A 25,644-nucleotide genomic window follows, 5' to 3' on the forward strand; every position below is an offset into this window, starting at 1 on the left:
GTTGAGGGGCCCAATTAGGCCGTTTAATGCCGCATGAAATGAAGCCCGGCTGTGACCTTGAGCTAGGGCCCAAAAAAAAGCCCGTCAACATATCATTTTAGTCGTTATTTGTGTGTAACCAAAACACAAACACAAACACATACACACGAAAGTGTAGAATCTAGCATAACTAATTGTATTTACACGCCATAAATGTAAGTAATTGGCACACGGAAAACAGATTCACTTTCCATACAGTTGTTACATGTAAATATTAAATATCGTAAGGTCCAGAGTCTAGAAAGGGGAAGCTAGTTGCTGTGTAATAGATAAGGGCTCTCTCATTGCTGGACACTCTCTCTCTCTCTCTCTCTCTCTTATTTCCCCAACGAAGCTTGTGAAGAAGGTGACGCATGCTTGGAAAATACATACTTCTACTTTGTGGTGTGTTTTGTTGCAGATCGTGGTGTCATTATATATTTTACTTTTTTATAGCCTAAAATATATACATGATAATATTAAATTATTCTCATAAAATTGAAAAATCCCAAAAAGTTCTCAATTCAATAATTCAAATTTGGCGATTTTGTTAATACGAAAAACAAGTAATTATAATGTTCAATCAATTCATTAAACAAAGAAACCAAAATATAAACCGAGCGAAATAAATGCACTTTGTGACGTCATCGCATATTCGCTCTATTCTCTTTGTTCTGCTACACCACCTTTTCAAAGCCAACAAAAGCTAAACAGTGGTCTAAAAGTGAGCAACAGCGGGAGAGAGTGTTGCGAGAGAATGTTGCCAGACAAATGTTGCGAGACTAAAAGTCTTCAAGAGTAACAGGGTTAACGCGCTAGAGAGAGTGTTGCGAGAGAGCATGTTGCGAGAGAATGTTGCTAGCGCTGGTCGAAATTACGGTATATAAAGAAAGAGGGACAGAGAAAAAACTCAAAACAGCGGCTACGTTGTTGTTGGAACGAACTAAAAAATAAAGAAGAAAAGGAAAAGAAACGGCGTTAAAAACAATAATTTTTTACGGGCTACACGGCAGATGATTTTCCGAAAAGAAGAAAACTCCACAAACTCAAAATACAAAAAACGTCTCACGTTCGGTTGTGTTTTTAACTTTTATTAACAAATACAAAATATTGCAATTATAATTGCAGTGTATTTCGCATTTCACTTTGCTTTGTGAAAGTCGAATTTGTGATTTGCAAGTGAGAAAAAAACCAGCAAACCGAAACCACAATTGCAAAATGCATCAAATATGCACGTGAACTTCGCACAGTGTACGAGTGTGCGCAGGTGTGGTTGTGTGTATGTGAAAGTTCGAGTGAAAGTAGCTTGAAAATAGGAAAAAAATAAAAATAGCTAGCTACAAATACAGCACTTGCACAGCTAAACCAAAATAAATAAAAATTAAAATTATATATAAATAAAATCAAAGAAACACTGACAGAACCATGACTCTGTGTCCGCCAATAAATCTGCATCCCACCCACCGTCCCTGCGCCCTGCGTCCGGCGGCGCCCTCGCCCTCGGAACGGAGGAGCATCGCCCGGAATTTATTTGGCAATGCGCCCGGCGACTCGAACATCGACGAACTGCTGGCCAAGGAGCAGCGCAAGATTGTCATCCGCATCAAGGAGCACTACAACTTTGATATCCTGGCGGAGGAGCAGCGCGAACAGGCGGCGGCTGAGATCACCGGTCAGCGGTATCCCTATCAATCCGTCATCGTTGTGACACCACCGCTCAGCGATTCTGCCAGCCCCAAATCATGTCCAGAAACAGCACCGCCCTCGATGGGCGCCGGTGTGGCCATTTCCGCCGCACAGATCTCCATTGCCATCAAGCAGATGAGCAGCAACAGCAGCAGCAGCAGCAGTTCATTGGATCTCGCCAGCAACAACAACACGATAGATGGCCAAAAGACAAGGCAATCGTTGGGCCTAAAACGTAAGTATTTTTTGGTGACATACTGGGAAAACCTTAAACTAAATAAAATAAAATAAAATAGGGAAAGGCAGGAGATTTTACTTTGATTTTCAGCTAAAAGTAGCAAAGCTCCCAAAAGTTACATCAGATTAAAAAAAATGTATATTTCTAGATTCCCCTGAAAAACGAGCATATAGCCATTTTGTATCTATTAATTTTGAGTTGTTTTCCGGAATCTGGCAATATTCATTTTATATTTATCAAACCATTTAAGCTTGATTTATTCTCATATAATCTCTTTTTTTCTCAAATGTATCTCAGTATTTCACAATCTTGAAAAAAGCAAAGTTGAGATACGCATCTTAGAGTTCGAGCTGTGCAGTTCCAAAGTTCCATTTTATTAGCTCGTTCCAAAAACAGGATTGTTACGATCCATTCAAATTGTTTATATGCTATTTGTAATTATATTTTCAGTTAAAATATGTACAATCTTATTTAATTTATTAACTTTTTCATTGTGCAAGACTCATAAAAAATTTTGATTCATATAGAGTTATACGGTTTTTTCGTAGTTTTGTCCAATAAGCGGGCACCTGATTTTCATTCCCTTTTCCGTTTTTTCTTCCCTTTTGCGTCCTTTACGTTGTCCTCTTTTTGAATTTCACCCCTATGCATTTCTATCCCTTGTTTTGGAGAAACCCACCCTTGCTATGGGATCTTTCTAATTTTATATTTCCTTTCGTGCCTTGATTCTTATTGTCACTTCATTTGTCCTCTTCTCTATTTTTGGTTTCGTTTTGTTTTTCCGATTTTCTTTTGGTTTCATTCAGGTGCATATTTCATGGATTTGAAGTGTATAACAGAAACCGACACAGATATAGATATAGATAGATAGATACATATGTAGGGAACCTAAAGAAATCCAATAGATAAACAATTAATTCGTTGATTTATTTATGGGTCATTTAACTATATTTTTTTTAATATATATATAAATTTTAAAAAAATATACATATTTCTTGTAAAACTATAATAGTTTACGAGGTTCTAGTCTCGCTGAGAGTACTGTATGATAAGATACGATACGGCCTTTGGTTATTTAACCACTAAAGGGCTCGGATCAATATTTGCAACAACTGTGCACACATAATGCACTCTACACTTTGGCTGTTTGTTGGTGTTGTTGTTGAGTTGTGTGTGTTGTTGGACGGGCCTTAAGTGCCGTTAATGCCCCTTTTTATCGGTTTGTTTGACAGGGCTCGGCTCTGCCCCCCTTATTCCCTCCCTCACTTTCATAATCATATTCATTTCACGTTTTTTTTTTTCGAATCTCTTCTGCTTAAACGAAAGCTTGTTTTTCAGTTTTTGTTTTGATAGAGGTTTGTTATTTTGCGCCGTTCCATTTTGCCCTGTTTCCTAACCACTTACGATACGAGAAACACTACGAATTTTATTCACACTTCGCTTTCATTGTGGAGCTGCCCCATTCCCCGTCGACTTCGTTATCAATTCCACATGTCAAGGCCCATTTTCGTTATTGACTCTTTGGGTAGAAAGTATCACCAAGTATATTGAATTACTCCTTAACTAATCTAAACCCACAGTTGGGATTCTATGTATCGAATTTCCGAGCTTTAGCTTAATGTAGGGATGGTTTGAAAATACTTTTTTTGGCATTCATAAAATGTTACAACTCATAGCTTACGATATTTTGCATCTCTTCTGTACAATGTATGTATCTTAAAGATATTTATACCTTTTCTTAATCTTTCCTGCATTTTAGTTATTATTGCATAATATTGAAATACTTTTAAAGAGCACAAAATACTCATTTGAAATACAATAGTGAAAAATTCACATGTTCTTGACCCATAAAATACAAATTTTCAATTTAAAACTTTATAGATTTTTGCACAGTTTTAAAATTGCAAATTAATAGAAAACTTTTTTGTAAACTTTGAGTTCTAGTAGACGTTCGACTGTACCTCCATTTGTTGGTTTATTGTTATTTATGACTGATTTACTTTGCGCTGATATTCCGCTGATAAATCGTGGCAAACAGAGAGGGCAAAGGAGAGAAGGAGGAGGAGGAACAACAGAGAACGAGAGCGAGAGAGAGAGGGATCAGCGGAGGAGAGCGAGAATTGTCGCCAGTTTGTCTTTGATTTGGCAGTGTGTCAAAGCGAAAAAGCTAAACAACAAACTGTACGCCAAAATAAAAACTGTTGAATAACAATCGCGCGCCAAAAATCTTTCTTCGTCCGATCTACGCGAGATTGCAACCAAAAAAAAAAAACTCAACAGAAAGAAAATCGAAAAGAACATGAGCAGTTGCTGGCAATTAATTGAGAGGCCTCAATTAAATTTAAATCAGCGCCAACGCCTTCTGGTTTTTGTTGTTCTCATCATGCTGCAGCTCTTGCAGGCGAAAAAAATTGTATATGAATAACAACAACAATAACAAGACCCAACTACTTGGCACACGCCTGCGACTGTACACGGATTGTTGTTGTACTTGTAGTTGTAGCTCCCACTTTTTTGTTGTTGCTTTTTTTTGTATTCTGCCTTGAAAGCCGCACCCACGACGACAAACGCAATCTCAACAACAAAACGAACGGCGAGGCAACAACAAGCAGCGTCACTCTTATACGACGACGTCAGCCCACTCGCACACACTCACATACACTGACTTCATATATGTATATTTAAGGAGAGTGGAAGAGACAAAGAGAGAGAGAGAGCTGTGGTGGTGGTGCTGCCATCCCAGCCTTATTCTCTGACAAATCTAGCCGTTTTTACTAAAAAATACTGAAAACTCGCCAGATTTGAAAACTGAATTTATTTATAGTTTCTTTAAGGCGATTTTGCGATAAAACTAATAGGCAACCGCTAAAAACTTATATAACTTTTGTATAAAAACCCAGATGTTTGTCCTGTTTTTAAAAAGAATGTACATACGTTCTTTACCATCTTCTTCAAAAAATAAAAGTTTAATTTAATAATGAAATTAAAAATCAACAAAATTTTTATATTTAAGTTTAAGGAAGTGTACTTTTGTAAAAGGTTGCAAAGTGGTCCTTGCTTGTCTCTAGAATAGAGCTAGAGCTTTATTTTGTGTTTTAAAAATCCTGACAGCACTCTCATTTCGCTGAGAGAGACTCAGCCTCTTGTTTGTTTGTCTCTGCCCTGCTGATGATGTTTTTTGCGTTTTGGCGCGAATTTCGTATTTTTCGTGTTTATTTTTAGTTGTCTTCGCTGATAAGCAGTGCTCGTGTGTGTGTGTATGTCGCTGTTATTATGCGTAGTACTACGCACGCACGTTGTTGATGTTTTTCAAAACTCGTCGTGAAGGTCACACACACAGGCGCACATGCAGATCGCGTAGTACAGCAGCGCCAAATGTTGTGTTTTTTTTGTGTACTTTTGCGGCAGGTCCGAACCGAAAAAAACGGGTCCAAATGTGGAGGAAAAAAACAAATCAATTAGACACCAGTTCTGTTATCTCCTCCACCTCTCGCTCTCTCCCTCGCTTTTGGCATGTACTGTACTTTTCACACAGTTATTTAGCTTAGCGCGTTTTCTGCTTTTTGTTTTGCTTCGGCCTTTTCGCCACGCCCCAAAAAGCAAGAAGTTATGTGTTGTTATGGGATTCCTCGATTCTTCGGAAATTTATGTTTTCTAATTAAGTATGCTGAAGAAACTCTCTCGCCAAGCTCCCATATAAATATTTATAATGTGAATTCTTTGTTGCTGTTCCTGTTCTCATCGCCGCCTCTCTCTCCACACACATTTCGTAAACAAAACGCGTTTTGCTGTTGCTTGAAAAGGGGTGGCTGGCGGTGGGAGAGAGTACGGAGGGAGCGAAAGCTCCCAAGCTGCGTGCTCATAACGATAACGGTAAACGCACTCTTCGTCATTCACCTCTATATTACAGAACTCTCCTGCTCCCGCTTTCTTTCGCTCCCCCCTCCATCTTGTTCCACCCGCTCATTACAATAGGCGAACGTTTTATTTTTTGCCGATTTCCCCGTATGCTTCTTCTTCGCCTGCGTTTCGCTTGACGTTCTTTGTCGCTGGCTTATAATTTTCTATAACTGTACATTTGATTGTATCGCCGGCAGCGCGACTCTTTGGCTGCCAGTCTCTTTCTCTACCGTGGGGCTTACAGGTTGCTTCTGTAAAGTTGTAACGTCCCCGAGAAAGTTAATAGCTTTTCAAGCTTTGAATAATTTTTGTTCTTGTTTTTATATAGAGTTAACATTGTCTAAGAACTTGTTACTTTTTTGATCAATTAAAACTACAGCTGGAAAAACTGAACTTCAAAGTTTGAAAAACAAATAAAATATTTCGAAATTATGTAAATATCAAACAATAATGCAATATGTATATTTTTTATTTAATAAAAATGTTTCTCATGTTATTTATTTATAAATAAGAGCAAGATTATTAGATTAACATTCTTGACTCATAGAGACGCCATAGAAACATCTAATAGCAAGTGTGCTTTAGTATTCGGTTTTCTAAGCTGAACTTGGGGCCTGTTTCTTGTTTTTGTATTCCCCCTCTCCCAAGCCTTTTGTGGCTGTGTCGTTTAGCTTTTCAGCTTTTAGGTCACTGCGCAGTGGCTGCGGTTTCGTGAGCGTCTCCGACGATCGTCTAAGCTCCGGCTAGCGGTTCACTACACAACGCGATGAGGCAACCGCAGCTGCCCGCGATCGAGACCTGATAGAGGAGTACAGTCTAACCCATCTCTAATGCTAACTAGTATTCGCCGCAAAAAAAAGGGGGGCTAGTTTTGGAGACTTTTCTCTACAAATTTAAACCTCTACAGAGAAGTTTAAAGAGATTTAGAACTCTTTATAGTTTCACTACAATAAGTCCGACTGTACTTGATTATAAGCTACAAAGCTGAGTATAAAAAACAATCTATAATTTGCGAGGTTGATGTGCTATTTGGCTATCTATCGGAACGCATTCGTCGTGGGGCGATCGTTCGCCTTTATAGATTATTATAGACTCAAGAAAAATTCCCTTTTCCCCCCTATGCGTTTCTGCTACCCACAAAGCGGCAATTATCGCTGCGGCCATGACATTTATTTATCGGCTAGCCAATGACCAGGTATGGGTTCCCTCCGAATACATAGGTGTTCTAGATTGCACAAGTGTGCATAATTCTGTCGCTCAGACAGCGAGATAAGGAACGCTCTACGAAGAAGCAGAAAAAAATAAAGGAAAACATACAAACACCCACTGACACGTATTCAGTTGCAAAAATGCAATTCGATTTGCACACCTTAACATTGCTTTCCCTTTTGGCCTCTCTGAAGGTCAAACAAAATGACGCTTGCACTTTTATTTTTATTTTTCCATTTGCTACTTTTGAGGTGTGACTAAACACAAACTTTGTATAGCTATTCAATGGAGATTACAAAGGTATATGAATAGTAGTGATAACATTTAGGAAAGTATAACTATCTTACGGTTATAAATCGAACCCAACTTAGTATCTTTAACTTAAGAGATTAAATTTAAAAAGCTTTATCTATTTTCCATATTCTATATTTTTACTACAATATTTTTCCAATTTCTTGATCATTACAGGCAAGCTTCGCGTTCGCAAAAATGTGCCAAAAATCATCAAGAAGAATTATGAGATCAGTAACATCAACAGCAACAACAATGTGGATAACGGGACTAGCGAATTGGGGGATGCGGAACAGTAATTTTAAAGTAAAAAGACGACTGATCATCGGCAGCCCCTGGCGGAGCAACAATTGCAATATATGATATTTATTGTAAACGTAATTTTAATTTTTTTTAAATAATTTGTTTATATCTATTTTTTTGTGTGTACACCCCATTGTACATTTTGTTTAAACCAAGACTGCGGTCCCCCAAATAATGTTGCATAAAGAGAAAGAGAGAAAAACAAAAAACAAAAAAACGAAAAAACAGCCAACCAGAAACAACAAACAAAACAAAAAAAAAAAAAAAAAAAACAAAACCAGAAAAGATCGGAGCGCGTGCACAGCCAAAACAGGCAAAAATATAATATAATATTAAATACATCCGGATGCATGGCGATCGATATAATTATGGAAATTATTACGTCGTAGATATATACTAAAAATTATTTATGTGTAAAAAGGAAATTATATTTGTACATTGGCAATATATACGTAAATTGTGGCGAGACAGCGAAGTACACTTCAATTCGCTGGCGGTCGTAGACTTACGAAATAGATTAAATTGTAATTAGGCAATGCTAATTTTAGACGATGACAGATCGGCGCCATGCATCCGCTATATAGACTCTTACCCCCAAATCCAAAAAAAAAAAACAAAAACAAAACCAATTCAAGCGTTCTCAGCGTGTTTTCGGATCCTGATGCATGCGTGTGCCAAAAGTATTTACAATTTACTTTGTGTCATGATCTCAATCATTAAAAACAATTTTATTATTTTGTTTATTGTAATTATAATTGAAATTATCTAAAAAACAAATTTCTTCTTAGCCCCACCCCCCACCAAACCCACACAAACACTCACTAATACACACACACACACTTTTACACATACACCCACACCACCCCCCTCTAAACTCATATTTATTGTATGTACACTATAGATGTGACATTTTAAATTGTATGTACTGTACCATGATGAACTGTATAAATAATATTTCGTATCTGTGGCAAAATGAATTTCCTCCCTCTAAAGACCCCTTTAAAAAAAAAACAAAATCTATTTTTGAACAACCTAACTGTGTATATTGTATGGAGAAGTACTAAAAACTCCCAGCAGCTAAATGAGAAAACTCACGAAAAAACAACAAAAACAAACACTGTGTATATTTCCTTAAACGAAACTAAACAGTAATTTTTGTAAAACTTACGCAATCATAAAAAAACACTTTATCACAAAGAGAAGAAAAAAAACTACAAAAAAAACTCTTAAAAATACAAATGTAAAACAAAAAAAAACTTTAAAAGCTTTTTATTTTCTGGGAGCCCTTTTTGGGACGAGATGGCGTGATTATTCCCAAGCGTAAAGAAAAGTCGAAAAGTTGGTGAAGAACATGAGTGGAGAAAGATAAAAAAATAAATAGATGGAATGACTCAGCTTTGAGCTCCGGATGCATCAGTTGCCCCATTAGACAAGGGCCATTCTCTTCTTTGCAGGCACAGTGGGGTTTCGATAATGTGAAAAAACCTAAGAAAAACCAAAACTTAAATTTACAGAGGATGGTCTAGATGTTAACATTTTTCTACCGTATCAATTTTGTAACTTTCGTCCCACTATTCCTGATAAAAGTGAAATGGGTTTATAATATTATTAAAACATACCCATCAAATTAAAAAAATAATATTACCATTATAATAAAGAGAAAACGGTTATATTTTACGAGGTATTACTGTATTACATTCCCTGCAAAGGTTCGGAATGCAATCAAAAAAAGTGAAGTGGAAAGGAAGTCGAACCTTCTCCAATTAGTAGGCTTTCCTCTATTCGCTTTCATCGCTAATCACCCATACCAATTGAGAGGCTTCACTGTGGGTACTCGTGGGCAACACTTGTCTGCCCATCGATAGACGTAGTACTGTACATATGGCCGGCGGACATTTGGGAAAATGCTTTCTAGTCGTAATTTACTTGCTATCCGTTCGTATGTGTGTGCATATCTATGTATGTTATGCTATGTTATGTGTGGAGTGGAGTGGGCACTTAACATTAGATTGGCTGTGACTTCCGGCAAACAAACGATCGCTGGGCGTCTGATGATGATGATTGATGCTATCCAGGGTTCTTTATTCCCCTGACATTTCCCCTTTTTTTCCATAATCTAAATCAAAACTATGGTTTTCCGTTGCTCTTGGGTACTCATAGAACGGTTAGAAACAGTTTAGTTCTAGGGATTTATGTATCTTTTGATTTTGTTTAGTTTTGAAATTACAATTTAAATCTTAGAGATTATTTAATGGATGCTGTTAAGGCAGGTATAATGCGTTTTAAAATAATAACACATAATACTGTTGATTTTTTAAGTTTTTAAATATAACACAATGAGCTATTCCGAAAAAATACAACTATGTGAAAAGACTAGTTGTCTTAAATTAATTAAAACAAAAGAGATAAGTATCTTCAAGAAGCCGAAATGTGTATACCCTTGAAGTTTGCAATTCAATTATTTGAATCGATCATAATTAATCTTAAAATATTCACACTATTTGGTTCGTGTATTTTATAGCAATTTTAATGACAAAATTAATGTTTAAAAACACTTATAACTGCTGAAAATGTATTAATTTAAATTCGGAAAGTTTTTCAAAGCTAGTTTTTATTAGGCTAATAAATCTGCATAATCAATCATAAATTTAGAACAAATTAAAATATTTGCCAATTTTTGAAAATTTTAACGATGTAACCTTATCTTTTTTTAAAAAATTTCTAAAATTTATTTATTTTCCGTACATAGCTAGATAAATTCATCTGTAGATTTCGATCAAGATTATATATGAGTGATAGGGTCGGAAATATCTCCTTCACAGCTTTACAAGCTTCTGACAAAAATTACAATACCCCGAAGGGGTAAATGAATGTATCTGATGTATCTAAATCATATCTATCTTTTCAAGTAAGCCAAAAGCTGTACCTTTAATTATTTGCGATTTCCAAAGCACGATTGAAATCAAAAACGGGAACAGCTTACCCAACCGTCTTAGAAAAGTTGCACTTACATATAAACATATGTACGCATGTATTAACGTTAGTTCTTTATGGCTTCTGTTGCTATGCGAGGCACTTGCTCTCTTGAGCGAATCAAGAATGCAATATGCTATATAATAATGGCACTGGCATAGAAAGCAAATTACATGCTCTGCATTTAGTAACAAGCATGTACAACATATTTGCCCACTTAACTAGCGGCCTGGTACGGTTATTAGCATGCAATTTCAAGATTTTAATGGCTCTGCACTCGCATTGCAGTCACATTATACATATGTACATATATACATATATTTATACTGATGTATATATATATGTACAAGTATCTACACAAGCACGCACTCAAGTAACGCAACAGAGCTCAGGCCTACAATCGAGGTGGAATTAATAGCACAAGATGTTATGTTCAGTTTTGACCTTTGATTAAATCCGAGCTTGGTAAAAATGTAACATAAATTTAAATAATGTCATATATGTTTAATAATAACCTTTTCCAAGACATATTTATTACAAATTTTTATTTGGTTTAGCAATGAAATATTTAACTGTCAATATATTTATGATATGAATACTATTTTAATAAATTTTATATATGTGTATATAGATAAATACATATTTTGTAGATACTTTTTATTTAATTTATTAATACCTAGTCCAAATAATCTTTTAGTCCTAATTTTATCAACTTGACTGTAGAACCTGTGATCAAGGAAGGGAAAGGCAGAGAGAAAGGAAAGAGAGACGCAGCTGGCAGAGGTGTTTGCGGCTGCGATTCGCAATTCCCATTTTCGACTGCGCAGCCGCAACGCTGCCTTTCCCTTTGCCTTTGCATTCGCCTCGCAATAAATTCAAAGTTGAAAAGCAAAATTTATGACGTCGGTGGTTGCCATAACGGTACTGCTAAGACAGCGCCATAAAAAAAATATATATGTATGCACATACATATGTGTAAGAAGGAGAAACAGGGTGTGGCTTTGTTGTAATTGTTGTTTCTCTATTTCTTTTTATTTCACAATTTTTATTTCTGATTCTGCTGCTGCTAAAATCACAATAATTTATTGCGCGGAATTTAATTGCATTCCGTTTTCGCATTAATCACCATTAATGTCAGCGCCTGCATTCGAGTTGGGGTGCAATGGCTGGAAAAGCGTGAAAAGCGAGCCAAGGCCATCCTCAGACAGTTGTATGAAGTTGGGATTGAAATCAATCAGCCCTGAAATAAGGTTCCCCCATCAAGCGATTCCTTCCACACTTAAAACAAAACACTGAAGATTTTAATGTATATACAAATGTATCTTAAGTTCCAAGTACAGATACATTTAAGATTAAGAAATGCTCGATTGAATTTACGAGGTGTTTATCTAGCATCTTAGGTATCTTGAACATTAAAAATTATTTAATTCGATAAGTTTGTATAAAAATTCTTAATTGAAATATTAAATTGCAAAAATATTAAATAAAATATTAAAATATAAAGCTTAAGTAAGCTTCTTCCTGGTCATCTAGATGTATTGCATTGGCCAGGTGACAGTTTTGGGGTTAAAGGGCAATCACTAACACTATCACCAGAGATGTTAAGACTGGGTACCCCAGGGACAGACTGAGGCCAGTGGGACGGCAGCACCTGTATTTATAGTGTCCGAGTAAAGAGAAGAGCAGAGAAAGTGAATTCGAGAGCGCCACTATCACTACAGATGTTAACAGTGGGAGGCCGCGAACAGAATGAGGACGGTGGGAGGGTAGCGCCTGGTATTTATAGTCTCCGAGTAAAGAGAACCACAGAGAGTGAAAGTGAGAGCACGCGGGAGTAAGTGATATCTCTAGAGACACATAGAGATTGAGAGGGAGAAAGAGAGGGAGAGGCAGAGAGATGCCTACTAAGCTGAGAATCTGGCTTCGGTAGAACCGGAGAGACGGATGGACAGATGGACATGGCTAGTTCGACTTGGCTTTTTATGCTAAGCCCCTTTGGCTTAGATATGAGTTTTTTAAACTTTGATATATAGATTCAAAGCATGATCAATTTTCGATTCGATGCTATAATTCAATTACAAACTTTAAGGATATATAATATACACTTTGGGTGCACGAAGTTAGTGTCCTTTCTTTTTTGTATTATTTTATATTTTGTTTTTATAAATTATACTTTTCTCAGTTGGTAATGAAAACTTGTATAAATTAATATTTTTAATTAAAAAATTTTAAGTAAATTTAAGAATCATGTTTCAGTGTGGACCGCATGACGTGAGGTCAGCAAAGGGGAAAAAAACGAAGTGGAGCTGATCCCTCGGCCACTGCTCTAATCTCCTGACCAAGTTGTGGCTTTGCATCATTTCCCTGAACCTACACGACTCGGATCATTTGCTGTATATACCCTAACTCAGTGGGTTCTATTAAATTCCTAAAACAACATGTATTATTAGTGAAATAAGTACACAGTTATTATAAATAAAAGGTGGTAGGTATTAATTTGGTGATCTTGATCAATTAAATATTGATCCTCAAAATAATATTTATAGAGTATTTTCTCCAATACAATATAAAACCTTTATTTTTAGCTCCGCCTTACCAAGATTATTAAAAACCATTGAGGAAACTCCACAGATCATCTTACTCAAAAATGATTTGAGGTATCTACAAAGTCGACCAGATAAGATAACCGTTTTTCTGTTGCCAAAGCAATTTGAGTTGGCCAAGACCAGGGCAATTTGCAGCACAAATCAACGGCATGCAAAGCACTTTTGGTTTATTTCGTTGATTGTTCCCACAATTTTCGTACAATGCCGGAAAATGTACGTGCCCAGTACGTTGTTACTGTAATTGCCCTAAAAAAAAACGACCCAAAGCGAACTGAAACTAAAGAAGATGAGGGGGAAAAAATAAATCATACAACGTGAAAATTCTTTTCAAATGTCAGACAATGGCTAAGAAGGGGGTGTTCACGGGGATTTCCCCTTGTACTGCCTGACAGACTCGAAAGATCTTTCAGATGATGCTCGCACGCTGTAATCGTGCCCAGTTTTTCGGATAGGACAGTGAAGATGTAGCTGAAAAGATACAGCATATATATGGGAAGATCACGTACGCTCAAGATGGGGGCGTCATTTACATTGCCCTCGAAGAAGGGAGCTTAGGAGCCAGGATCGTGAGCGTGTGAATCAAAAGCAAAAGTATGCGATGATCTGGCCACTGGAGTCTTGAGAAGGAGACTTCCCTTGCCCTAAACTCTCCACCTAACACAAAGTCTCTGAAACGTGATCGTAAAATGAAAACGTGTAGCCTTATTATTGAGATGTCGGGAGTTGAGAGTTGAGTTTCCTTAAGAAAGGATTTTAAAGTCTTTAAAAAGGAAAAGGAAAATGGTACTGTTTCAATAAAAAAGTCAAGAAAAGAAAAGAAACTCCATTAGCTACATTTAATTTTCTTAATAGGTATTGGTATCTTTAAAAATATATATCACAAATTTAGAATCTTTAATGGCTGGTAAAGGAATGTATCTAGATACTTCGTCAAGCACCTGTCACCAGAAATAATATCAATAGAGTTCCCATTAGCAAAGTGCTCTTCAAGCATTTCGTAGTATCCTTAAAAAGATTAAAAGTTTAGAATGTATCTAGATACTTTGTCAGGCACCTGACACCAGAGATAGTATCAAAAAGTTTCTCATTAATTCTCATTAACAAAATATTATGCAAGCTAACCTCTTCAGTTCTTTACTTTCATCGAAGCAAGAAGTTCTTACAAAATGTTTCCGATCCTTCGTCTAAGTGCTCCCAAAATTTCAGCTCTAATTCTGAAATGGACTTTTTACTATTCCAAATTGTTTGGAGTTTCCTACTTTCATTTAAAAACCACCACTGAAGGCAAACTGCAGGTTGAGGACGCAAATCGAAGATGGAAATGGTTTCACGCATCACAACGTTTAGCAATTATAATTACATTTTCGTATTTATATATTTATTGGATCTTTGACTTAAATGATTTGACAGAGATTACTTTGCATATAGTCAGATTGATAAACCATATCTTCTGCTGTCTGTGCCTGCTACGATTGCAGCTTCTTCAGGGCCAAGAAATAGCTGAATTGATCAATCGATTTCTGAAACTTTCCCATCGAGTTCAAGACATTTGCCACCATCAAAATCAGAAGCCAAAACGAATTGGTTTCGGAGGAAAACAAGAGCTAATATTATTATCAATAATGATGATTGGTATAATTCACGAGAAGATCTTCATAATCAGCATATTTCAAATACTAAAGGGACATCCCTATCTTTTTGGCTGGATATTGGAGGTCTTCATCTCAATTGGCAATATATTGTTGATGCATTTTTTCTTTTTGTGGTACTTGGCTTTGGGACTGCAATACGCCGATTTGAATGAATATGTTCGAACCGAAATGCGATCACAATTGGAGACCCTGGAAGCAAAACCCACTCGTAAGAAATTGAGAGAAGCCCGTATGACTCTGGACAAGTGTCTGAAAATTCATCAGGATCTACTTTCTCTGACATCACAGTTCCAAAGGATATACGATCTAATATTCTGTCTGTCACTCATTTACAATTGCAATGAAGTTGCTGTGTTTTCCTATAAAATAGTGGTCCAGTTGGAGCTTGATTGGTTTTTTGTGTGGTCTGAAACTGTCTTTAAGATTTTGAATATGTTACTTCTATGCTTAGCGGTGCAAAGAGCAATGCTTCAGTTTAAAGTTATTCGGGGATTGATGTTGGAGAACTGCTATCTGAGTGACAATAAGGATTGGCATAGAACTGTAAGTAAACAGAACAGAAAATTTAAAATTCTTTGGTAATTCTTCAGTTTAATATTCTCCATAGCTTGACATGTTCTTTACCCATCTGACTCTTCATGAACTTCGAGTATGTCCACTGGGATTATTCAAAGTTTCTAATGAGCTGCTTTTGGTATTCCTTTCTGCCTTAGTCAACTATTTTACTGTCGTCATTCAATATGGACTGCAACAGAGTGTGGTTTCCCGAACCCTTGAAAAGCTTAATTCTGTTAATTCTTCATTAAACTCGTAAATTATAAAGCTTACTTATACGAATTTGTTAGGATATACTCAAATAAATCATACTACTAGATACTACAAAAATAAATCATCATTAGACATAGACATGTTTTATAGTATTACTTCTTTGACTTACAATGAAATATAATAACTTTTTCATACGAGCATATTTCATTTAAGTAAATTTAATTACTTTTATTTAAACATGACCTCCTTTAATCGAATTTTTCCATCCTGGTTGAGTCACACCCCAATGGAAATACACCTCTACAATCAGTAATATCTTTCATCACCTGTCGCAAACTTAATTGACAGTCCTCAAGGAGCCAGTGTTAAGCTGCCATTAAGTAAATGCATTTCAAGAGATTTCGATTAGCTCAAAATATTCACTCTATTGTTCATTTCAATTCAGACTCAAAGTAATCAAGTCATGTTCGATTTTCGTAAATTGAGTGCATCCAAAGTATCCGCCGGAATTCTGCGTGGAATATTTCTATTTTCCGGATACACGGGAATGCTGTTCTTTCGCTTTAAGGAGGACCATGTTGTGGCCATTAATCGGTCATGGTGGAAGGAAGGCTTATCACTTATTATCCGAATTATTCCACTTGGAATTCATATCTATACGTACTTCATGTGGATTATGAGAAGCGAAATATGTGTCGAGAAAATGCTGCATTTTATTCGACTTTTATTATCGATTCCCTGTTATTTGGCAATGATTCATATACAACTTTTCCATGGTCCAAAGGTGATTAAGTTAATCAATCAGTATCTGGAAATAGTACGTGAAGTGAGAATGATTTCCATAAAAATAATGATTGAATTTGGAGGCAGACGAGAGTTTTTCATGACCCTCCTTTTGTTGGCCTGTCAACTTGAGGATATTGTGTATCTTTTAGGATTATTACGTTGGATGGACAATATTATCAGCTGGGCTGCCTACATTGTCGTCTTCATTTCTAGTAATATCATCCTTCACATCAGCTTTATATGGTACCTCAGTTTGGGTCTACTCTATAAAGAGTTGAATGAATACCTTCGTCTAGAGATTAGAAAACAATTTGAGTTCTTACAAAATCAACCAAGATATCAGCCTTTATATAAACAGTTGAGGCTTAAAAGAAAACTTAGAAAAATCATAAATATTTTTAGAGATATTTATAATGTGGTCAGTTCTCTACAGAAAATTACCAATATTCATTTATTTTTGGGCCTTACTCAAACCATTTTGTTTTTAATTGTTGTATCCTATAAAATGATAGTTGACCTAAACTTTTGCCAGTTTTGGGTGTGGTTTTTGTTTGTTAAGATCATGGTTTTCGTTTTAATTGTTACTTTGGCCATTCAAGGAGCTGTTGATCAATTTAGTTATATACGGGAAATCCTTTTAGAGATTTTCTTTATTTCTGATTTAAAGGAATGGAAGAAAACGGTAGGTAAAACATGATTTGTTTGAATTTAAATAATGTATATTATTTTATATTTTAGGTTGAGATATTTATCATGCATCTGAATCTTTGCAAATTGAGAGTCCGTTTATTGGGTCTTTTTGATGTTACCAATGAGTTATTTCGTGTAATTGTATCTGGCATTTTTTGCTATATTATTTTTATTGTACAATCAGTAATGCAGTTACAAAATGTATAAAACAAGTTTATGGAGAAATATATTATAAATAAAACTATATACAGTCGAATCCCGATAATTCGTACCCCGCTAAATCGAAAATCGCGATAATTCGTAAAAAATTCTGTCCCCTTGAAAAAAACTCGTTAATTCGTAAAAATTCCATACATTTTGGTCCCCTCGTTAATTCGTAGTATTTGGCGCAACGCAAAGAATATTGAACCTCTTAAAAATCGTAATTTTGTTTCGAAACCTCTTATAAATCGTAATGCGATGCGAAATATTTTGTAGTTAAAGCGACGTTAGATTTTGCAGAAAAGATAAAGCTAAATACATATGTAAACATGATGTGAAATGTAAAAACCCCCTTTATTCGACTCTTTCATTTTTGAGCCCCTTTAAATAGAAATCTCGATAAATCGAATTCCCGTCTAATTCGTAAAAAATGTGATCCCCTTGCCATTTCGAATTATCGGGACTCGACTGTAATATAAATGTCATGTTTAAGACTTACCGCAGTAGAGGACACGTCATTGTTTACTTCCTTCCAGTGTTGTGACCAAAAATGCTGATTCCATCCAAAGGGAGCTTCTTCCTAGTCATCCAGATGTATTGCATTGGCCACGTCATATTTTTAGGCCGAAGGCTGATCACTTGCACTATCACTTGAGATGTTAACACTAGGTACCCCTAGGACAGACTGAGGAGCGCGGGCCCTCAGCGCCTCTATTTATAGTCCGCGAGCAGAGCAGAGCAGAGCAGAGAAGAGCAGAGCAGAGCAGAGCAGAGAAGAGCAGAGCAGAGCAGAGCAGAGCAGAGAAGAGAATGTGAGTGCGTGGGAGAGAAGCTGTTGCCTCTAGAGATTAACATAGAGCGATTAACATAGCGAGAGTGGGGGAGAGGCAGAGAGCAGCAGCGAGCTGATATTTAATTTAACTTTAATCAGCAAGTAACTTTAAGCAGTAAGTAACTCTGATCAGTAAGTACCAATGAACACTAAGTAACTCTGAGCAGTAAGTAACTCTAAACAGTAAGTATCTATGGCCAGTAAGTAACTCTGATCAGTAAGTATGTATGTTCACTTACTAACTTTGAACACTAATAAACAATGACTTGCAACTTTTGTAACACAACACATTTCTGAAACTTGGCCGGCAGCACTCACTTCGTTCCGGGGATGTTAGAACTTGTTGGGAATCATATGCACAGTTGTGCGAGATTTGTTTTAGAACAAATTTAATCTATTTCAATGATCTATGGAGTTATTCTTGTATATAATTTTACTGGTATATAAGTCGGAGCATGACGTATCGGTGGACTATATACAGTCGAATCCCGATAATTCGTACCCCGCTAAATCGAAAATCGCGATAATTCGTAAAAAATTCTGTCCCCTTGAAAAAAAACTCGTTATTTCGTAGTATTTGGCGCAACGCAAAAGAATATTGAACGTCTTATAAATCGTAATTTTGTTTCGAAACCTCTTATAAATCGTAATGCGATGCGAAATATTTTGTAGTTAAAGCGACGTTAGATTTTGCAGACATCAGAACGGAGAAGAAATTTTATAGAATTTACAAACCAGAGCATTAATTCCTCAACTTAAACATTATTTTTCGACTCATGATGTGCCAAATAGTGTGTTTGACAACCTAATAGGTTTAGAAAACGCGATGGAAAAAATAAAAGAAAAAAAACACGAAGCAATCAAAAATTACCAATTATTTTAAAGCATAAATTTTCGTTTTTAATAATTTAATGTTTCTGCTTAATTTTGTTTGTTAATTTTTTGTTTAATTTTCCTTTAATTTGAAAAACGTTCAAATGAATGTACATATTTGTTATGTTTGTTTAATTTTAATAAAGCTAAATACATATGTAAACATGATGTGAAATGTAAAAACCCCGTTTATTCGACTCTTTCATTTTTGAGCCCCTTTAAATAGAAATCTCGATAATTCGAATTCCCGTCTAATTCGTAAAAAAAGTGATCCCCTTGCCATTTCGAATTATCGGGACTCGACTGTATATTAACATATAAACTCAATTTCCGTTTATTCTTTTATTACAATTTAAGATCTTGAAAAAGTTATCAAGGAAAAGAGTTTCTTATATTTGCTTTCTAAAAACTTTCTAATGGATTACATGCATTCCAGGATAATGTCACTTCTTCTTCTCTCCCATGACAGTTTATGATCTAATCGCTATTTACCTTAAGCTGTCATTAATGAAATGCACTTCGAGTGCCATCTTCTAGAGCAATTATTTTTTTCATTTCAAGCCAAGTTAAAACCAAAAACAGTCGGTCATGTTAAAGTCCCTTCGTGAGATGAGTATTTCTAAATTTTCCGCCGGAATCCTTGTTGGGATTTTCCACTACTTTCAACTTATGGGAGTAATTTCCTTTCGACTCATCCAAAGTGAGGATGGTTATACGGTTTCCAATCAAAATTGGCTAAAATGGATCAGTGCTATTATTCGAATGTCAAGCCTTTGTGGTTTTATATATTTTTTGGGAAAGGTTGAACTTTCGCTTCATAATCAAATCTTGCAGATTCTTCATGGCATTCGATTGATTGTGAGCATTCCCAACTCATTGTTAATAATGGGATATCAGTTTTTTCGTGGTCCCGAAGTGATGCAATTGGTTAATAGATTTTTACGTCTTTTTCGTAAAGTGAGAAATCTAAATAAATCCAAACGAAGTGGTTTTGGAGGTCGGCGAGAATTGGTTTTGATACTTTTGAAAGTTACCTGTTTGGGGCATGAGTTTGCCTATCAGTGGCTTATGGATAAACGTCGTTACACCTGGGAATTCATAATGGAGTGGCTTTGCAATACCTATGTTATCTCTGGAACCAATGTCTTTATGCATATTTATTGCCTGGCATATGTCACTCTGGGTCTTCTCTGCTCTGAGGTGAATGAGTATGCCCGTTATGACTTGGCAGCCCAGCTAGGAAATCTAAATCCTCCGATTAGTCGAAGAAAACGAAGAAAAGCTAAATGTCAACTGGAAAATTGCCTCGCTCTCTACACGGAAATACATGCTGTGAATATTGCATTTCAAGAATTCTTTAAAATTCCCATTGTTGTGGCATTCGCTCAAAAGGCTTTAATGGTGGCTGTCATGGGCTATAGAGTAATCATTGCTCCGATGTATAGCATCTATGAATTGTGGGCACTTGTGGCTAAGCATGTTTTGGATTTACTTCTAATGACCTTGTCCGTCCAGGGGGCAATGGATCAGTTTAAGGTCATTCGTCGGCTTAATTTGGAGGTTTATCCTGTCAGTGATCTGACCGAATTCCATACTATGGTAAGTTACAGGAAATTCTAGAGGTTTTGTTGATTGAATTCGAAAATATATATCAAGTTGCTGAAGGTTTTTAAATTTATTGATTTATTGGAACGTTAAGTTATCTATTTATTAATATACAATTAAAATATACACAATTTCTATCATTGCTGCAGTTTTGCAGACTCTGCCTTTAATTGACCCGCTTTTATAGAGTATTTATGAATTTATTTGACAAATCCTGAACGTTTTTTTTTTAGTCAATCTTTAACTTACCTATTATTTTTTACAGTTGGAAGTATTTTATACCCATTTGAATTTGCATCAGTTTCGTGTACGAATTTGGGGGCTTTGTGATGTCTCCAATGAATTGTTCATAATATATATATCAGCTTCGGTTACTTGGATGGTTTTCATAGCGCAATATACAATGCAGATGAAGAATGTTTAAGCAAAAAAAAAAAAAAAAAACTGAAAATTAAGATAAAGAAAATCTTGAATAGAAATAACAAAATATAAAATAAAAATAATATACCCTTATAGATACTTCTTTGTATACTAATTTATATTCTTTTATAAGTACTTATTTATGTACTAATTATATACCTATTTCTATACTTATTTATATATTAATTTATATCCTATTTGTTATAATAAGTTATATACTAATCTCTCAACGTATGTTAGAAATGTCAATGTAATTATTTACCCGCTTAGTCACCGAGAAAATCCTATCTAATTAACATAACAACTTTGTATTGACTTGAGACAACATTAACAAAATATTGATGTACTTACTAAATAAATAAATATGTTCGAAATGGAATTAATTTCCCAAAAATAAGCTTAGTCTCTGGATTGAAGTACCGTCTTCAGTCATGTTCCAACGCCTAAGAAAGTTAAGTCTGTCGGGTCTTTCGGCTTATATCCTTTTCTATAGCTACCACTATGCCCGAGTCCTGGGTGTGGTTTGCTTCAGGATCGACAAGAGGAGAACCGAAGAATCCATGGTGGTTCGAAAGCAACATCAATTGAAATGGTTCAGCCTGAGCTTGAGACTCATCTGCTCCACGGCTGTGTGCTGCTTCTGTGCTCCTCATGTTGCTGAAATTGATGATCCTTACGAGTACTTTATGCAATGCCTTCGCCTGATGTCCAGCTTCTTGTGCTCCATTTGCATTGTGGTGGTTCAAATGGGCTACGAACATGAGCTCCTCCGGATGATGAATAATTTTATGCGACTCTTTCGACGCATTCGCCGTATGTGGTGCCAGAAAAAGTTCGGTTTCGGTGGAAAAAGAGAGTTTTTCCTGCTATTTATGAAATCCGTTTGCTTGGTCTATGAACTGTACTGTGAGTTGAGACAACTGGCGGATTCCCCCCATTTTTTGGCTTTTGTCACGATGATATGTGAGATATTCTTGGAGATTGGTTCTTTGATGTTCTTACATATCGGTTTTTTGGGTTATCTCACTGTGGCTGCTTTGTATTCCGAGGTGAATAGCTTGGTGCGTGTGGAGTTGCGTCGCCAGTTGAGATCCTTGGAGCGTCCTGGCGGTGGTCCTGTCACACGGCGACATCTCCGGATAGTTGAGTGTCGCCTGGACGAGTGCATATCGATATATGATGAGATCGAACGAGTTGGTCACTCCTTTCATTGCCTCTTGGAGCTGCCCCTTCTCATTATCCTTATAAGCAAAATCTTTGCCACCACTGTTTTATCTTATGAGGTGATCATCCGAGCGGAGCTATATCCTCACAAGGCAGGGATGTGGGGTCTGGTGGTCAAGAGTTTTGCCGATGTCATACTCCTGACTCTGGCGGTTCACGAGGCTGTGAGTAGTTCCCGGCTAGTGCGACGTTTGAGTCTCGAGAATTGTCCTCTCAGCGATCACAAGGAGTGGCATGTCAAGGTGAGTTAGATGATCAAGTGATCGGTTATCGTATTTAATTTTTTAATTTATTTTCAGTGGGAAATGTTCTTGAGTCGTCTGAACTTCTTTGAGTTTCGTGTGCGGCCTCTGGGATTGTTTGAGGTCTCCAACCAAATGATCTTGCTGTTTTTGTCCAGTATGATCACCTATTTCACCTATGTGGTGCAATATGGGATTCAATCTAATCAATTGTAAAAGAAAATTATAAAATTCTTTATGAAATTCTATATGTGCGTTATATATTTATATTTCTGTATCTATTATTTAATAGATTTCCAATTATATACCAATTTTTCCTATAATATATAAATAGTTTCGTCATAATCTAATCCTAAGGGCGGGATTACTATAACTATATAAATTCTATCTTCACCTTTTTTTTTTTCCCCCCCCAATTTATATACATAGTATAACTCGCCTTGTTATTAGAAAATGAAATCTAGATAGGAGCTCCAACAATTGATTTCACTGACTGGCTGCTCAGTGAATCGTTAAACTAATTACTTAATGGATTAATAATCAAATACTCGCCACACATTTTCCTGCTGGAAATAGTCATGTCGCAAGGTCCTCGCTGCTTGAACGTATCCAGGATATCCGCACTGCTCCTACGCAGTTGCTTCCTTTATGCCACCGTTTTTGGAGTGATTACCTTCAGGATCGAGAGGAAGAAGGAGGACTCTCAATTGGTGGCCAGGGATCGCAAAGGTTACCGGTGGTTTTGTGTGATTACTCGACTCCTGGCCAGCTTCTTTTATGGCTACAGTTATGAGGCCTGGGCAGGACAATATGCCACGGAATGGTATCTGCGTGCTTTCTTCGTCCTGCGGCTGTCAGGATGCCTGATCTGTAGTGTCATTATCATGGTGATGCAAGTGTGGTTTGCAGAGGACATACTTGGCTTGATCAACACTCATCTGGAGCTCTTTCGACGCTTAAAGTCATTGAGTAAAGGAGAAAGAAATTCTGGATTTGGAGGCAATCATGAGTTGGTTTTATTGTCCTTTAAAGCCATATCCTTGCTCTTTGTTTTCCTGGCCTTTCGTGTGGATTTATCTTCCTGGATTCTGCTGACTATTGCATGTGATTTCTATACCTCCATTAGCACTGGCATGATTATGCATTTTTGCTTTATTGGCTATTTGAGTGTTGGTATCCTTTACAAGGACTTGAATAACTATGTTGATGGTCAATTAAGAGTCCAATTAGGCTCGGTTAGTGGTGATCAGCCCAGTCGAGAAGCCGTTAATAATTTAGACAAGTGCTTGGTTCTTTATGAGGATATCCATCAGGTGGCCCGCCGTTTCCAGAGACTCTTCGATTTGCCTTTATTTCTTACCCTGGCCCAGAGTCTTTCGGCCATGGCCATGGTTTCTTACCATGCCATTTTGCGAAGACAGTACAGCTTTAGTCTCTGGGGCTTGGTAATAAAACTGCTCATAGATGTGGTGCTCTTAACCATGTCAGTTCATGCAGCCATCAGTGGTTCAAGATTGGTGAAGAGGCTGAGTTTGGAGAACTTTTATGTGACTGAGAGCAAGAGTTATCATATGAAGGTAAGGAATAGGATATTACTTTTCTACGTCTTTATATATATTTTCCCCCCTTTAGATGGACCTTTTCCTGGGCCGCTTGAATCACCAGGAGTTACGAGTTCGTCCTTTGGGCCTCTTTGAGGTCTCCAATGAGCTGACCTTGTTCTTCCTCTCGGCCATCGTCACCTATTTGACCTTTTTGGTACAGTACGGCATGCAGTCGCGACCAGTTTGATTCCGCGTCACGCTTTGGTTGCGGCTCTGCACCCTCCCAGAGACACACCTGCCCAGAGTTAGCCCACCCGTTCACCTGTCCTGCGGTTGCACGCAAATAAAAAATTACAAAAATAACAATAATGAATAAAAACGGAATTTACAGAATGCAAACGCTAAAATCGGTTGTTGCCAGGAACCAATTCCCAATTTCCGCCTAACCGTTTCTTCCGCTGCAACTTTTCCCATGAAAGTTGGTCGCGGCATTAATTTAACATTCATGCTGACGTCAAGCAGAAAATTTATGCGGCTCTAATGCACAGAGAGAAAATTATTATATTTATATTTAGAGTTTACTTATTTTCATTTATAAAATGTATATTTACTGGCTTATCGATTATCATTGGTTTTAGTTTTGATTAAATATAAATTTTATAATTTTTATAAACGCCAACAAAATTGATATGTTCCTCTTTATTAAGTTTATATTTCAAAGGAAAATAATGTATAATTAGGCATATTTAATCTTATTTGAAATATTATCTTTCATTGTCTGGATACTTGTATTTAAAATTGAAAGCAGAAACCTTTCAGAATTTACTTAACATTCAAATTTAAGAATAAAACTCGTTAATGTTAACTATACTCTCTACAAGTTACTGGTAATTTAATAATGTTATTAAGTCCAAAATATATTTTTAAAGAGAAACATAATGATTGTCAAATATATATAGCATTATTTATAATATAAACAAACCATAAATCAAAAGTGAAACAATTTTACCCAAATGAGAATCTTCAATTTAAATGTATTTACAGTTTATGTATTTATCAAAATTAAGCATGTTAAAAATAAAATTTTTTTATAAATAAAATGTATGTTCCCAAATCATTTCTCTCAGTGATAAGATACTGAGACAGAGGAACAGAACAGCGGACAATTCACGCTAAAAGGCGCATAAAAACAAGGCCGAGGCCGTCGCTCTAATTAGCATAGGTTAGGTGTACAGACCGGGTCCAAAAAAAGAGCCCTAAAGGTGGTAATGCACTTGCCACTGCCACCGTGCGATGCACTTGTTCTTTACAAACAGGGAAAAAGGTACAGGTAAATGCAAAGGTAAAGGTAAAAAAAAACCCAGTCCAACGACGGTGACGGTAAAGGCGGCGATGGCGATAATAAAAAATCAAATTGCCCCAGAACGAAGACAGGGACTCAGAGATGAGATGAACTTAACTGAACTGAACTGAAGACTATTATCTCGGCGACAGGGAGCAGAATGGAATAATGACCCGATCTGTTATGCTCCTGCTCCTGCTCCTGTTCCTGCTCCTGCCGAGATTGTGCGCCCTTTTCTGGC

General features: G+C 36.5%; 3 protein-coding genes across 3 annotated transcripts; all 3 read left to right on the forward strand.

Annotated features, from left to right (window-relative positions):
• The first annotated feature begins 422 nt into the window (after positions 1-422).
• Positions 423-7,930, forward strand: glec (gliolectin). The gene is made up of 2 exons (XM_020959739.2): positions 423-1,939; positions 7,520-7,930. Exons 1-2 carry the CDS (start codon positions 1,444-1,446, stop codon positions 7,639-7,641), a joined length of 618 nt encoding a protein of 205 aa, XP_020815398.2. The 5' UTR covers positions 423-1,443; the 3' UTR covers positions 7,642-7,930.
• A 13,552-nt stretch (positions 7,931-21,482) lies between these two features.
• On the forward strand, positions 21,483-22,760 carry Gr93c (Gustatory receptor 93c). The gene is made up of 2 exons (XM_020962066.2): positions 21,483-22,517; positions 22,575-22,760. The coding sequence occupies exons 1-2, from the start codon at positions 21,483-21,485 to the stop codon at positions 22,731-22,733; spliced, it is 1,194 nt and encodes a 397-aa protein (XP_020817725.2). The 3' UTR covers positions 22,734-22,760.
• A 335-nt stretch (positions 22,761-23,095) lies between these two features.
• On the forward strand, positions 23,096-25,156 carry Gr93b (Gustatory receptor 93b). The gene is made up of 2 exons (XM_020962239.2): positions 23,096-24,094; positions 24,150-25,156. The coding sequence occupies exons 1-2, from the start codon at positions 23,096-23,098 to the stop codon at positions 24,306-24,308; spliced, it is 1,158 nt and encodes a 385-aa protein (XP_020817898.2). The 3' UTR covers positions 24,309-25,156.
• Positions 25,157-25,644: the final 488 nt, after the last annotated feature.

This window comes from Drosophila serrata, unplaced genomic scaffold (assembly GCF_035046125.1).
Source record: "Drosophila serrata isolate PLE 108 unplaced genomic scaffold, ASM3504612v1 contig_376, whole genome shotgun sequence".
Lineage (NCBI taxonomy): Eukaryota > Metazoa > Arthropoda > Insecta > Diptera > Drosophilidae > Drosophila > Drosophila serrata.